Raw genomic sequence first — 15,981 nt, 5'->3', positions numbered from 1 at the left:
ATGTGTTGTCGTGTATAATTTGCTGGACATATTAATGTTTTTCACAAGCTTCCTCATTAATGAAAATTGAACAGTGATGAATGACTTGAATTAAATGATCAGAGGCTAATTTTTACCTCTCTAATAGGAAAAACCAGAAGAATTAAATATACTTTAAAGTCAAAATTTATTTCTTCTCAAATATATATATATATATTCTACATTAATATTTATTAAATTTCACTTTGAAAAATAACTAATATTATGAACTATGTTCGGAACACAAAAAGCAACTACTGAGACAATGGGGAGAGGGCACTCGGAGCACAGGAAACTCTAACCAGGGAAGCGAACAGAATGGAAAATCCAGTGATTGGTAAATGATTATATTTTCAAATAAGACCAATATTCTGTGATCTCCTCAGAAAACGTTGGTATTTTTAACTAGAAAGGATTTAGACCTCACTAGATGGCGCATAACTGGGGATTATATATTATAATTACTATATTATTATATAATTATCATACTATCTATTAATACCCACTCTTCTAAGGGTATTGCAGCTGAGAACAGTTAACTGGCTCTTCAGAATCACACAGTGGTGGCCACACCAGCAGCAGATGTCACAGAAGTCAAGAAGTAGTTTGACTCTCCACCTCCTGCTCTCCTCCGCAGAACATGTTGTAAGGGGAAGTTTTACCTCGAACCCTGGTCCTCTCACTGGACCCCGCTTGCGATCCGGGCTGAGAGCCCCCCTGGGAGCTGGGCTGGGAGCTGGGAGTGCTGGAGCTGGAGGAGCTGCCGCTGCTGGTCCTCTGCAAGGGGCTCTCCAAGATGGGCTCAGTCCTCCGGAGGTCAGGGTTGCTGCAAGGGTAGCAGAACAGGGGTTGCACTCGCACAGCCTTGCCCTGGCAGACACAGCACAGTCCAGTCCCATCGCAGTGCAAACGATAATCAGACACAGCACAGTCCAGTCCCATCGCAGTGCAAACGATAATCAGACACAGCACAGTCCAGTCCCATCGCAGTGCAAACGATAATCAGACACAGCACAGTCCAGTCCCATCGCAGTGCAAACGATAATCAGACACAGCACAGTCCAGTCCCATCGCAGTGCAAACGCATAACCAGAGTACTTATGTGACCTTGAACCAAAGGGGCCAATGGAAATGACAATCATGCCATTGTCTGTGGAGCTCCTGGACAGATCACTATCTGGACAAGATAAACTCTTGGTCCAACTCTTGGGTCATCACACTTCAAGTATCTACTCTGAAATGGTGAATCTTCAAAGAAGGCTTTCTTTTAAACCATTTACCCTATGCTCATTGTAAAAAAACCTTTGAAATATTAAAAGATAAAAATAAGGAGATATTCAACTCTATTTTACTATTTGGTATGCCACCTTCCAGTCTTTTATCTTTCGTATATATGGAAGCATATATACAATATGCTTAAATATAATAGATGTAAATAGTAAATTAGATGTAAATCGATAAATTAGTTCAACCATTCATCTATTGGTAGACATTAACGTGCTTCTAATACATTGCTGTGTCACATAAAACTAAAATAGCTATCTATGTGCATAAAAACCCCCAATCACATCTCTCTTTCCTGGAAATGTGTGTGCACATTTGTATGTGAATGTACAAAGGTATTACCAGTTTTCACTGCAGTATATAGAATGGTCTTGCTCACTGAATTCTCACCACTCTTGATTATGAGCAGTTTGGTAATTTGTAAATAAAAGTTTGTATCTTGTTTTAATGTAGTTTAAAATATTACTACTGAGATATATTAATTTTTACTCACATTTATTTGCCATTTATAATTCTTTGCTTAGTCAAGTTTTTTTGCTTATATAGCTAGGGATGTATTTGTACCTTTTAATTTCTTGGAGAAAGTCTTTATATACTTTGACTACTATCATAGGGAGGTGTGTTTTAAAATAATTATTATTAAGTGCTAATTCAAGAACAAATTAGTTTGTAGGCAGGCTACTAGTCCTACTTTTTATAAAATCCGTATTTGTCCTCCTATCTTTCCTGCTCCCCAAACTATAGCATTTATTCCCTCACTCTGATGCTTTATACTGGGCACTGGGTCAGGCCTCTGAGACACGGCAGTGAACAGACACAGCCATTGGGTCAGGCCTCTGAGACACGGCAGTGAACAGACACGGCCACTGGGTCAGGCCTCTGAGACACGGCAGTGAACAGACACGGCCACTGGGTCAGGCCTCTGAGACACGGCAGTGAACAGACACGGCCACTGGGTCAGGCCTCTGAGTCAGGCCTCTGAGACGCGGCAGTGAACAGACACGGCCACTGGGTCAGGCCTCTGAGACACGGCAGTGAACAGACACGGCCACTGGGTCAGGCCTCTGAGACACGGCCACTGGGTCAGGCCTCTGAGACACGGCAGTGAACAGACACGGCCACTGGGTCAGGCCTCTGAGACACGGCCACTGGGTCAGGCCTCTGAGACACGGCAGTGAACAGACACGGCCACTGGGTCAGGCCTCTGAGACACGGCAGTGAACAGACACGGCCACTGGGTCAGGCCTCTGAGACACGGCCACTGGGTCAGGCCTCTGAGACACGGCCACTGGGTCAGGCCTCTGAGACACGGCAGTGAACAGACACGGCCACTGGGTCAGGCCTCTGAGACACGGCCACTGGGTCAGGCCTCTGAGACACGGCCACTGGGTCAGGCCTCTGAGACACGGCAGTGAACAGACACGGCCACTGGGTCAGGCCTCTGAGACACGGCAGTGAACAGACACGGCCACTGGGTCAGGCCTCTGAGACACGGCAGTGAACAGACACGGCCACTGGGTCAGGCCTCTGAGACACGGCAGTGAACAGACATGGCCACTGGGTCAGGCCTCTGAGACACGGCAGTGAACAGACACGGCCACTGGGTCAGGCCTCTGAGACACGGCAGTGAAGAGACACGGCCACTGGGTCGGGCCTCTGAGACACGGCAGTGAAGAGACACGGCCACTGGGTCGGGCCTCTGAGACACGGCAGTGAACAGACACGGCCACTGGGTCAGGCCTCTGAGACACGGCAGTGAACAGACACGGCCACTGGGTCAGGCCTCTGAGACACGGCAGTGAAGAGACACGGCCATTGGGTCAGGCCTCTGAGACACGGCAGTGAACAGACACGGCCACTGGGTCAGGCCTCTGAGACACGGCCACTGGGTCAGGCCTCTGAGACACGGCCACTGGGTCAGGCCTCTGAGACACGGCAGTGAACAGACACGGCCACTGGGTCAGGCCTCTGAGACACGGCCACTGGGTCAGGCCTCTGAGACACGGCAGTGAAGAGACACGGCCACTGGGTCAGGCCTCTGAGACACGGCAGTGAACAGACACGGCCACTGGGTCAGGCCTCTGAGACACGGCAGTGAACAGACACGGCCACTGGGTCAGGCCTCTGAGACACGGCAGTGAACAGACACGGCCACTGGGTCAGGCCTCTGAGACACGGCAGTGAACAGACACGGCCACTGGGTCGGGCCTCTGAGACACGGCAGTGAACAGACACGGCCACTGGGTCAGGCCTCTGAGACACGGCAGTGAACAGACACGGCCACTGGGTCAGGCCTCTGAGACACGGCAGTGAAGAGACACGGCCATTGGGTCAGGCCTCTGAGACACGGCAGTGAACAGACATGGCCACTGGGTCAGGCCTCTGAGACACGGCAGTGAACAGACATGGCCACTGGGTCAGGCCTCTGAGACACGGCAGTGAACAGACACGGCCACTGGGTCAGGCCTCTGAGACACGGCCACTGGGTCAGGCCTCTGAGACACGGCCACTGGGTCAGGCCTCTGAGACACGGCAGTGAACAGACACGGCCACTGGGTCAGGCCTCTGAGACACGGCAGTGAACAGACACGGCCACTGGGTCAGGCCTCTGAGACACGGCAGTGAACAGACACGGCCACTGGGTCAGGCCTCTGAGACACGGCAGTGAACAGACACGGCCACTGGGTCAGGCCTCTGAGACACGGCCACTGGGTCAGGCCTCTGAGACACGGCCACTGGGTCAGGCCTCTGAGACACGGCCACTGGGTCAGGCCTCTGAGACACGGCAGTGAACAGACACGGCCACTGGGTCAGGCCTCTGAGACACGGCAGTGAACAGACATGGCCACTGGGTCGGGCCTCTGAGACACGGCAGTGAACAGACACGGCCACTGGGTCAGGCCTCTGAGACACGGCAGTGAACAGACACGGCCACTGGGTCAGGCCTCTGAGACACGGCAGTGAACAGACACGGCCACTGGGTCAGGCCTCTGAGACACGGCAGTGAAGAGACATGGCCACTGGGTCAGGCCTCTGAGACACGGCAGTGAACAGACACAGCATGCCCTCTGCCAGCTTCGCCGGACACACAAGCACAATTCCACTTATGTGTGACCTGCAGTGGGCACAGGCCGCCATGGCAGGACGGAGCAGGGCCTCTTTGGCCACTTTTGGAGACCGGGTAAAAACTATGCCAGAAGAGGGACATCTAAGCCGCGGTGCTGGGAGGCAGCTGCTGAGGTTCTATCACTTTGTTATAAAAATAAGCAGCATTCTCAAGGTTCCTACAAAGCTCTTCCTTTGTAATTTCTAACTTACACACCTTTTCATTTTGTTTTTTTAACATAATGCTGGGCATAGATAATACAGTGATCTGTGTCTCAAAGCTCAAAGCCACTGCCATCTCATTGCTAAGAGGAGTCACATCGGTCCCATTCCTATTTCCAACATCTTCAGTCCCCAGACAACATTCCACATCTTTGCTAAGGAAATCACCATAGTCTGATTTTAATGCAGTGAAATATCACCTTAAAATGGTATTTCATGCTTTTATTCTGCTCTGCCCTTTTCAAGAGTATCGAGTGTGTACCAGGAACTCTGTATATGTTGCTTGTTAGATGTTTCACACATAAATATGGAAATAATATGGGGCCCTCCCTCTGACACACCTGCAGATGAGCCCACAAAACCCTGGCCAGGAAGTGGCAGCCAGCAGCAACTAACGCAGCTAATACCTTTCTGAAAGCACAAGAACCTGGCTTTGTGGTAATGTATCTGCCAATATTTAAGTGAGTTATAAAATTTTTTATATATTGGGTTACTAGAAAACATGGCTGGCGGCCCTGGAAAATGTTATATGTAAAAATAAATATGTCCTCTTAATTTGTTAATTTTGATCATATAAATGTAAAATTTATGACAAATTTATCTTTTACTATACGATAGGAGTTGCTAAGTTGAAATAACAGTAAAATTGACTACAGAAGTGATTGTTGGTAAACTTCAGAAAAACTTTCAAAATTCTTATTATTTTTATGGCACTCCTTTGTATAGTAACTATTTTTTGTGAAAACTAAAACCTAAATGACTGAAACAGACTTCAATCCTACTAGACATACCCTTGATTTGGAGAATAACTAAAATGATAAATGTATAATACTTCTGAAATATCTTACATTCCAAATTTTTCATTTTTCATAAAGAAATAACCCCATTTTCTTTAAATCCCAAATAATGAATTCTTCCCATTGTTCTCTTTTATTAAACAGAAGTGATCAGAAATTATTTATGTATTATTAATAAATTCCAAAAATTTTTTTTTTTCTAAAAATTGTATTGCTAACCAACTGTACTGCAGATGAAAGGTGATGGACATATAAGGCTTCTTAGTAATTACTCTCATTCTGTGCAATGGTAATGGAGTATTCTTTGTATTATGAAACAATCTACTGAGAAGTGTGGTGTGAGCTCTGAGTTTTTCCCCCCAGTGGTTGTGGTGTAGAGCAGGATCCAGCTATTAGCTCTTCTGTAGCACTCTTTGATCATTTAAGCACCTTTCTATCAAGCACCTATTTTGTGAGACTTAGAACCAGTCTGAGGGATGAAGGTCACAGGGCAGACAGTCAAGTTACAACACAATCCTAGAGATGAGTGTGTGCCGTGGCGGTAATAAAACAAGGCAGAGCTTTGTATGCTGTGTGTGAAAATCTGTAAACATTGTTGGAGTTCGGGAAACAAGGAATGCAGCCTAGAGTAGGCAAGGTGGTGTCGGGAAGGAGACAGGACTTGATTGGGCATTGGAGGGGTGAGCAGGAAGGCTGTGGGAACAGCCTGAGCAAAGCCACAGGCTGGGATCTTCCTAAGGCTTACTGGTGTAGAGAGGGCACCACCCTGATGGAGTACAAAGTGTGTGTTAGGAAACCCTGGGAAAGTGGGCATCAGAAGAAATGCGTGGCTTATGCAGCAATGCCTATGGGATCTGGCAGAGAAGGTGGGCCTCCCAGGGTGGCTTATCAATGCCTGGCCAGGAGGGAGGCAGGCTGACCAGGAAAGATGTGCTGCCATGTCTGATGATAATGCCTAGCATAAAACAGAGGCAGAGATTTAGCAGGACCAGCTAGGATGACCATGGGACTCAGAGCCTTCTCTGTGAAGCTAATTGGTTCCCATGGGCATCAAATCCCTGACCTGGGCCTCATTAGCACAAGGCCTTCCCACTGGAGCTGGCCAGCATGGGTGCTGAGCTTAACAGCGTTGCTATTTTTTGCTGCTGAAGACTGAAAGAAGTATTTCATTTCTATGTAACCAATATAAAAATAGGAAAAACTATAAAATGCCTTTTCTTTCTTATTTTCTTGTAAAGTATGAGTATCTTAGAAAAAAAAATGTCATACTGCTCACATTTTTTTTCTCTTTCTTATTATGTAGCAATATATGGTCTGGCCTTGGGGACAAAGGGTCTGACATAAATGCTCTTAGAGGGAGTTAATTTCAGAATAATTCCATGAACTAATAGGTTTCTCCTGTTCACATATTAACTGAGCCTACTCAGATCCAGACGGGTAAACACTTGAAAACATTCACATAGCTTTCCTTAATGCTAACTTTGAGTGCAGACATTTGCCATTCCACAGACGCTGCTACTTTGGCTATAAAACACAGAGTAAAATGAAAAATGTGGCAATTGTTCCATTTATTCAACTCAAATAAAAAGTCAAAATATAAAATTAAGATTACAAAGTGATTTCTTGGCCCAAGGCTATAATTAACTGGCTGACTGCCAAAATTCACTCTTTGTTCTTTGATGACACAACCAATGAGTATAAAAGACTCATAAGAAGATTGGTTGGTTTGGGATGGGCCAGGGAATTATTTTTTTGAAATTAAGCATTTAGTTATTGGGTTTTAACTGGGAGTATCAGGCTTAATTTAAATCTTTTCATATTCAGAATGTTTGATCAAATTTTAATTTGCTTTAAGAGAACATATAGATCAAAGTTAAATATTAAAGTGCCTGGAATTTTTTTAAAAACTATTTTTAAAAATGAGCCAACCACATCTTGATTTAAACTTGTTATCACTTGACAACATAAGGCATTTAGGAGTCCACAGAGCACCTGAGAACTGCCCTTTGAACGTGCAGCTGAGCACGGCTGAGCGCACACACTAGAAATGCTGATGGGGTCACAGTGCTGCCTTTTCATCCCGTCTTTAGCTGGCTAGGAAGGGGACACTTAAAAGCCCATGGTGATCCCAGTTCCAGCTCAAGTAGGAAAATTTGGGGGGTATAAATAGGTCCCAAAAGATAACAACCTTTAAAAGGTAGTGACTATTACAAGATGAAGATCAATAACCATAGATTAAGATGAGCAGTTAACAGACTCACTAAACGGCACAGTGAGAAAGTTGGAGCAAATGGTACCCTGGCGGTCAACAGAACACGAGCCCCTGTCTCTTGGGAAAACGAGGCAGCAACGACACTGCATTCACTGCTTACAGAGTAACATGGCGTGGTGCCCCAGAGTGAGGACTCTGGTGCAAAACTACCAGGTTTCAAATCCTGGCTCTATCATTTACTATTGTTATCGTAATTTACTTGTGTTCATCTCAGTTTCTGCATCTATAAAAGGGAGTTGATTATAGTCACTACTTCAAAGAGCTGTCATATGGTTTAAATTAGTTAACCTTTCTAATGCACATTGATATTGGATAGTACTCTGCCTTTATAGGTGTTCCAGAGTATTTAATGAATAAAGAAATAAATATTAAATTGCCCAAAACCAAGCAGAAGGCAGAGGTGGCCCACTAACACCTTCCTGACCAACTGACGCCAGCACAGCTGTCCCCCCTTCGTGCTGTATCTCTCAGCACGTTTTCTGTACAGCTCGTTTTGATTTGGTGTGGCATGTGCAGACAGTGGAAGAATGACACACCGGCAGTTTTATCTGGGAGAAAGAAGGCTACTGAAAACAGTAAAGTTTTTCTTTTTCCTCATGATACAAGTATTATACATCTTTACATGTGCCCATTTTAATTCGAGAGTCTTCTATTTGGGATACTAAGTAGTTTATTGATTAAAACATACTGTTTCCCAAATTATCAAAATATATCACACATACTGCAGTTCCTATATAGTGTCTTTTTAAAAAATTTTATTTAGCAAAAATTAACTCTAACAGGGTGACATTGAACAATAAGAGTACATAGGTTTCAGGTGAACATTTCTATAGTATTTGAACTGTTGATTTTGTTGTTTACCCATCACCCAAAGTCAAATCATTTTTTGTCACCTTATTATTGTCCCTTTTTACACCCTTCCCCACATCCCCTTCCTCCTCCCCATTCACTTAAATTCCCTTCCCCCTGGTAACCACTTCACTTTTATCTATGCCCGTAAGTCTCAGTTTTATATCCCAACCATGTATGAAATCATCCAGTTCCTAGCTTTTCCTGATTTACTTATTTCACTCAGTAAATGTTCTCAGGATCCATCCATATTGTCATAAATGTCACTATGTCATCATTTCTATGGCTGAGTAGCATTCCATTGTATATATGTACCCTATCTTCTTTATCTAGTCCTCTATCAAGGGACACTTTAGTTGTTTCCATGTCTTGGCCACTGTGAATAATGCTGTGATGAACATGGAGGTTGCATGTGTTTTTACATACCAATGTTCGAGTTTTGGGGGTAGATACATAGTAGAGGGATTGCTGGGTCATATGGAGGTAATTCTATTCTTAATTTTTTGAGGAACCACCATACTTTCTTCCATAATGGTTGTACTACTTTACATTCCCACCAACAGTGGATGAGGGTTCCTTTTTCTCCACAGCCTCTCCAACACTAGTTTTTATCTGTCCTGTTAATAGCCAATCCAACAAGTGTGAGGTGGTATCTCATTGTAGTTTTGATTTGCATTTCTCGAAATAGCTAGTGAAGATGGGCATCTTTTTATACACATGTTGGCTATTTGTATGTCCTCTTGGGAGAAGTGTCTGTTCAGGTCCTCTCTCCATTTTTAAATTGGATTGTTTGCTTGTTTGTTGCTGAGCTTTGTGAGTTCTTTATGTATTTTGGATATTAACTCCCAAATGGAGATGTTGTTTGCAAATATCATCTCCCATTTAGTTGGTTGCCAATTTGTTTTGTTGTCAGTTTCTTTTGCTGTACAGAAGCATTTTAGTTTGATATAGTCCCATTCATTTATTTTTGCCTTTACTTCCCTTGCCTTTGGGTAAATTCATAAAGTGTTCTCTACGGCCAAGGTCCATGAGTTCAGTACCTATGTTTTCTTCTATGTAATTTATAGTTGCAGGTCTTATATTTAGCTCTTTGATCCATTTTGAATTAATTTTTGTTCAGGGGTACAAACTGTAGTCAAGTTTCATTCATCTGCGTGTGGTTTTCCAATTTTCCAAGCACCATTTATTGAAGAGGTTTTCTTTTCTCCATTGTGTGTTTTTGGCTCCTTTGTCAAAGGAAATTTGTCCATATATATGTGGTTTTATTTCTGGGCTCTCAAATTCTGTTTTTCTGTCAATACCATGGTGTTTTGATTATCGTGGCTGTATAGTGTAATTTGAAGTCAGGTATTGTAATACCTCTGGCTTCATTCTTTCTCCTCAGGATTGCTTTGGCTATTTGGATTTTTTTTTATGGTTCCATACAAACATGGTAATTTTTTTTTTTATTTCTTTAAAAAGTGACATTGGGATTTTGATGGGGATTGCATTAAATCTGTATAAGGCTTTGGGTAATAAGGCCATTTTAACTATGTTGATTCTTCCAATCCATAAACATGAAATATTTTTGACTTTTTCAATTTTTGTCAAAAATTGTTTGTAGTTTTCAGTATATAGGTTCTTCACATCCTTTGTTAAGCTTATTCTTAGGTACTTTACTTTTTTTGTTGCAATTATAAAAGGAATTGTTTTTTTGAGTTCATTTTCTGAAGTTTCATTGTTGGCATATAGAAAAACAGTAGGCTTTTTGTATATTGATTTTGTATCCTGCGACATTATTGTATCGGTTTATTGTTTCTAATAGTTTTTTGGTGGAGTCTTTGGGGTTTTCCATATACAGGATCATGTCATCTGCAAAAAGTGAAACCTTTACTTCTTCTTTCCCAATATGAATGCCTTTTATTTCTTTCTCTTGCCTGATTGCTCTGGTTAAAAGTTCCGGAACTATGTTGAATAAGAATGGAGAGAGTGGGCAGCCTTATCTTGTACAAGGATGTTGTGTCTTATCAAATGCCTTTTCTTCATCTATTGATAGGATCACATGGTTTTTATTCTTTGTTTTGTTGATGGGGCACATTACATTGATTGATATCCGGATGTTGAACCATCCTTGTGCTCCTGGAATGAATCCCACTTGATAGTGATGTATTATTTTTTTAATGTGTTGTCGTATTCGATTTGCTAGTATTTTGTTTAAGACTTTTGCATCTGTATTCATTAGAGATATTGGTCTGTAGTTTTCCTCTTTCGCATTGTCCTTGCCAGGTTTTGGTATAAGGGTTATGTTGGCCTCATAAATTGCATTGGGGAGTATTGGAAGACTTTAAAAAGGATAGGTACCAAATCATCTTTGAATGTTTGGTAGAATTCACTAGTGTAACCATCTGGTTCTGGACTTTTGTTTTGGGGGATATTTTTGATAGTTGTTTCTATTTCCTCCCTGTAGACAGGTCTTTTTAGGGTTTCTACTTCTTCATGGCTCAGTCTAGGAAGATTGTAAAGTTCTAAGAATTTATCCATTTCCTCTAGGTTGTTGAATTTGGTGTCATATAATCTTTCATAATATTCTACTATAATCTTTTGTATATTTATGATGTCTGTGATAATTTCTTCTCTTTCATTTTGGATTTTGTTTATATGGGTCCTTCCTCCTTTTTCCTTAGTGAGTCTAGCCAGTGGTTTGTTAATTTTATTGATTTTTTCAAAGAACCAGCTCTTTGTTGTATTAACTTTTTTTATAGTTTTTCTGTTCTCTATTTCATTTAGTTCTGCTCTAATTTTTACTATTTCTTTTCTTCTGCTGAGTTTGGGTTGCCTTTGTTCTTTTTCTAGCTCCTTAAGGTGTGATGTTAGGTTGTTTACTTGGGCTATCTCTTTTTTACATTTTTATTTACTTATTTTATTTATTTATTTATTTATTTGTATTTTTCTGAAGCTAGAAACGGGGAGAGACAGACAGACTCCCGCATGCGCCTGACTGGGATCCACCCGGCCCGCCCACCAGGGGGTGATGCTCTGCCCCTCCAGGGCGTCGCTCTGCTGCGACCAGAGCCACTCCAGCGCCTGGGGCAGAGGCCAAGGAGCCATCCCCAGCGCCCGGGCCATCTTTGCTCCAATGGAGCCTTGGCTGCGGGAGGGGAAGAGAGAGAGACAGAGAGGAAGGAGAGGAGGAGGGATGGAGAAGCAGATGGGCGCTTCTCCTGTGTGCCCTGGCCGGGAATCGAACCTGGAACTTCTGCATGCCAGGCCGACGCTCTACCACTGAGCCAACCGGCCAGGGCCTTACTTGGGCTATCTCTTGTTTCTTGATATAAGCCTGTAATGATAGAAAGGCTATAAACCTCTTATTACTGCTTTTGCTGCATCCCAGAAATTTTGATATGTCATGTTCTCATTTTCATTTATCTGTATATATCTTTTGATCCCTGCTTTTATTTCTTCTTTGACCCAGTCATTTTTAGAATAATGTTGTTTAATTTCCACATTTTTGTGGGTTTTTTACTTTCTTTTTATAGTTGAATTTTAATTTTGAATTTGAGGCTCTAACTCTTTCCACAGGTTGGGAAATTCCCATAAATTATTTGCTTGAATAGGCTCTTCATTCCTTTATCCCTCTCTTCTTCCTCTGATATACTCGTTATTCTTATATTGTTTTTTTCTGATGGAGTCAGACAATTCTTGTAGAGCTCTCTCAGTTTTGTTAATTCATGATTCTCTCTTCTCTTCTCTCTGTAGCAACTCCAGTTGCCTGTCTTTGATGTCACTGATTCTTTCCTCTGTCTTGTTCTATTAGCTAAACTTGTTACCTCAGTCTTCAATTCATGTAATGAATTCTTTATCTCTGTTTTTAAAATTTCAATCTCCTTGGTGAGGTATTCTTTTTGTTCATGAATTTGTTTTCTGAACTCATTAAGTTGCTTATTGGTGTCTTTTTGCATCTCATTGAGTATTTTCAGAACTTCAATTTTGAATTCTCTATCATTTAACTCCCAGGCTTCTATGTGATAGAGATTTTTTCCTGGAGATTTTTCATTTTCTTTCTGAACTACATTTCTGTTTTGTGTAGCCATGGTATTTGATTTCTTCTTCCTTGATGGCATTTGAGAATGGTATTTGTTGAGATGCCATTTGAGATGGCATTTGTTAAGAACCCTAACAAAAAAAAAACTTAAAAAATTAAAATAAATTGCAATAAAAATATAAAATTTTTTAAAATTTTGACAAGTAAAAAAGAAAAACCACAGGAAAAAAGATGAAAGCAAAAAAAAGAAATAAAAAAAACCCATCCATACTAAATAAGACAAAAATAGAAAAATTTTAAAAAATGAAATTCAAATATGAAAAAGAAAAAAGAGTAAAAAAGAAATAAAGGGAAAAAGGGGGAAAAAAGAAAAAATAAATTTCAGTTTTGAGAGGTTTCTTCCAGTAGGTGTTACTGTATTACAACTTTTAGCTCTGTGAAGTTCCTATGCTGTCGGCTGAGATGTTGTTGTTGCCTTGATGTAGGTGGGGCCACAGTCATGTAGGTGAGTGGGGCATGTTGTAAGGGCTTTATGGCTCTAGCAATGGTGATCTCAGCCTCCTGGGTATTCCTCCCCATGTCTCAACAGACCTGGGTACTGGATGTGGAGCACCTCTGTTCTTCAGGGAAGAGAACAGCTCTGGAGAGCTGGCTGTGGGGTTTGTCTCTGCCACTGTCTGCACAGTGAGATGAGGGGGGTGGAATCTGGGAGGCTGGGGAGCACACTTTAGCTTTCTCTATCTCTGTCAAGTGTGGGCTGCAGGTAGACCATGGGAACACTGCTCATGACCCCATACTCTGGCCGCTTTGATTTATCTCTCCATCTGCCCTTCTATCTCACCATTCCTCTCAGCAGAAGGAGACCAGTCACTCTGAGCTTCCTCTCTGTATCCCTCAGACAAAATCCAGAGAGCCTGAGTGTCCATCATCGCCATAGTCCAGCAGAGAAAAATAACCCAGTCACTCCAGGCTTGTCTCTTCTCCTCTTCAAAGCCCACCACGATTGCATTTTATTTTCTGCTCCCTTTTCACCCTGTGCCACCTTTAGTTCATTTGGTGTGTGGACCTTTCAGGGATGCCTGTGAGCCCAGCTGGGTTTCTTTGGCTGCGTTAAAGTTGTTCACTTTGTTGAAATTGCAAGAGGAGAGATTAGAAGTATCTCTCACACCACAATTACTCTGATGTCATCCCTATATAACATCTTACACCTAGTAACTGGAATTCATTAGTACTGAATTCGGAAAGCAAAACCAAACTTCTTAACCATTCAACTTTGCCTTTTTTTCCTTTACTGGTTTAGCACAAGAGTGGTTTATTTCTCAATCATATTACAATACATAGGTAGAAATGCTCTCCTTTTGATTCTTCTCCAAGTGGTGACTTGGGGACTCAAGAAATAAAATTTTGCTGCTAATGATAGCGGTACTTCAAAGAGCAGCAGATGTATGATGCCCTCTGGGCCCCCGAGTCAGGCAGCTGCGGTTGAGTCCCGGGCCCCAAGGCAACATACAGCCATGCACACAGTGGGTTTTCAATATACATTTGCTGAATTTAAGAAATGAAATAAAAATATTGATATCAAAACATCTTGAACCTGTCTCTTATAATATATGTAATCTTTCTTGGGATCCATTCTAAATGTATTAATTTTTTAGTCTCTCTTAAGGATCATTTCAATGAAAAGGCTGGGAGGACATGGACACAAAGAATTATTGACCAAAAACAAGAAGTACAGCTTAGAAATATTGTAAAGGACGAATTATTTAAAAGTTACCCTTTTCTATGGCTTTATGGGTGGGTAACTTTCTGACAAATGTCATAAAAAGAACTCTGACAACCTCATTCAGACCATCAGAAAGTAGGAGGGTCTCTGTATGACAGCAATGGCCCCTAGTGAATCACATCTCCCAATGCCTGTGTACTCTTTTATACATTGACTCAGGATTTGACCATGTGACCTATGGAGGCCACTGGGACATCAGGAAAGACCACACAAGCAAAGTCTCTAACAGCACTTGTGCACTGGGGCCTTCCTTCCTGGACTGAGATGGGCAAACAGTAAGGAAGCCCAAGATGAAGGACCACCTTAAGGTGCAGCCGACCCATCAGCTCAGTGCAGCTGCATGAGTGAGCTCAAGTGAGAGCTTCTTAGCAAACCCAGGAACCCAAGAGAAATAATAAATTATTAGTTCAGGCCACTAAGTTTTAGGGTTATGCAGCAAAGATGGACTAAAGCTATCTCTATCACAAAAAATAACCCAAATCCTCAAGCTTTTAAAAATGCAATCCAATCTAGAGTTGCAGAGTCTGATTCAGATTTTAAATGCTGGTTACTTGGAGACGCGTGATAGCTAGAAGCAGGCGTGTTTGTGGGATTGTTCCATGTGGCAAAGATGGGGGTTCTCTGTCCTCCCTGTCCTTCCTAATATCTCTGACTTTCAAGATGGGTAAGCAGTTACTACCTGTAGCTCCCTCCCCGCTGATCTCCTCTGGAAGCAGGGAAATGTCAGCTGTCTCACTCTGTACAAAGGACAATATTTAAGTGGTTCTGAGGGAAAAGCACACGTTTTGCAATCCACTGACCATGAAACATCAACTATCTTAGGCCCTGACATCATTAAAATTATACTTCAGGGGGGAACAAAGAGCTGCTTTTAATCTGACTATACAATAATAGCCTTTCTTTTTGGTTGATAGAGCAAAAAAGACTTAAAGTTGAAATGATGTTTGATCTACAGCAACTAAAATTCTAAGCAACTGGTTCAGTGAACAGAGCCACAAGGGCAGAGTTCAAAGGAGAAGAAGCAGTAATAATTGGGGCTTCCAGCTGCTTGAAGAGGGTGACTGAGAAAGCTCAGCTTGGCTCTCTGGTCACAGTGCAGCCTCATCTTCCTCAGTGCCGCTTACAGCAACACCAGCTCAGCATGGATCTGACAATTCACTGTGACAAGTCACTGGACAAAAGTAGCTCATTCAGAGCTTCCTGAAATTGGTAACTCCACTCAGAATGGGTTAGTTTCTTTGCCCTAAAGGGATGCATGTTCTTAGTACAGTTCCATCTGATTTATGGACTGACCCCTTCCTCAGGCTTTTTATGTGAAGAGGGAAATGAAAGCTTTCTGATCAAAAGCATTCCATACTTTAAAGATATGGGCAAATAATCATAGCCATTATTTCTAGACTCTTTCTTTCTCACTTACAAGGGAGAGTCCTTCTCTTATTATGAATACAATGAAGAAGAAGAAAACAGGCTGTCCATGCTCATCCTTTTTATAGTCTCAGCAGAGGCCATTTGCTATTTCAGTTAGTTCTAAAAAAGGTGGTATTCATCATGAAAAATCCGAGGGAAGCTTAAAGAACTACAGCAGCCAACAGCATCTGTTCCCACATAAAATCTGCTCAGATGCTGTACA

At 42.3% G+C, this 15,981-nt stretch overlaps 1 protein-coding gene across 7 annotated transcripts in view; it reads right to left on the bottom strand.

The window, feature by feature from the left end:
• The window catches only part of TNIK (TRAF2 and NCK interacting kinase), a 400,443-nt gene that overhangs the window by 50,608 nt on the left and 333,854 nt on the right, over nucleotides 1–15,981 (bottom strand). For all 7 annotated transcript variants that reach the window (XM_066347641.1, XM_066347637.1, XM_066347638.1 and 4 more), the window contains one exon: nucleotides 681–844. In XM_066347641.1, coding sequence (XP_066203738.1) covers nucleotides 681–844 — 164 coding nt within the window. The remainder of the gene's footprint in view (nucleotides 1–680; nucleotides 845–15,981) is intronic.

Source organism: Saccopteryx leptura, chromosome 8 (genome assembly GCF_036850995.1).
Source record: "Saccopteryx leptura isolate mSacLep1 chromosome 8, mSacLep1_pri_phased_curated, whole genome shotgun sequence".
Classification (NCBI taxonomy): Eukaryota; Metazoa; Chordata; class Mammalia; order Chiroptera; family Emballonuridae; genus Saccopteryx; species Saccopteryx leptura.
The sequence above is the reverse complement of the archived record's forward strand: the minus strand, read 5'-3'. Positions and strand labels throughout refer to the sequence as shown.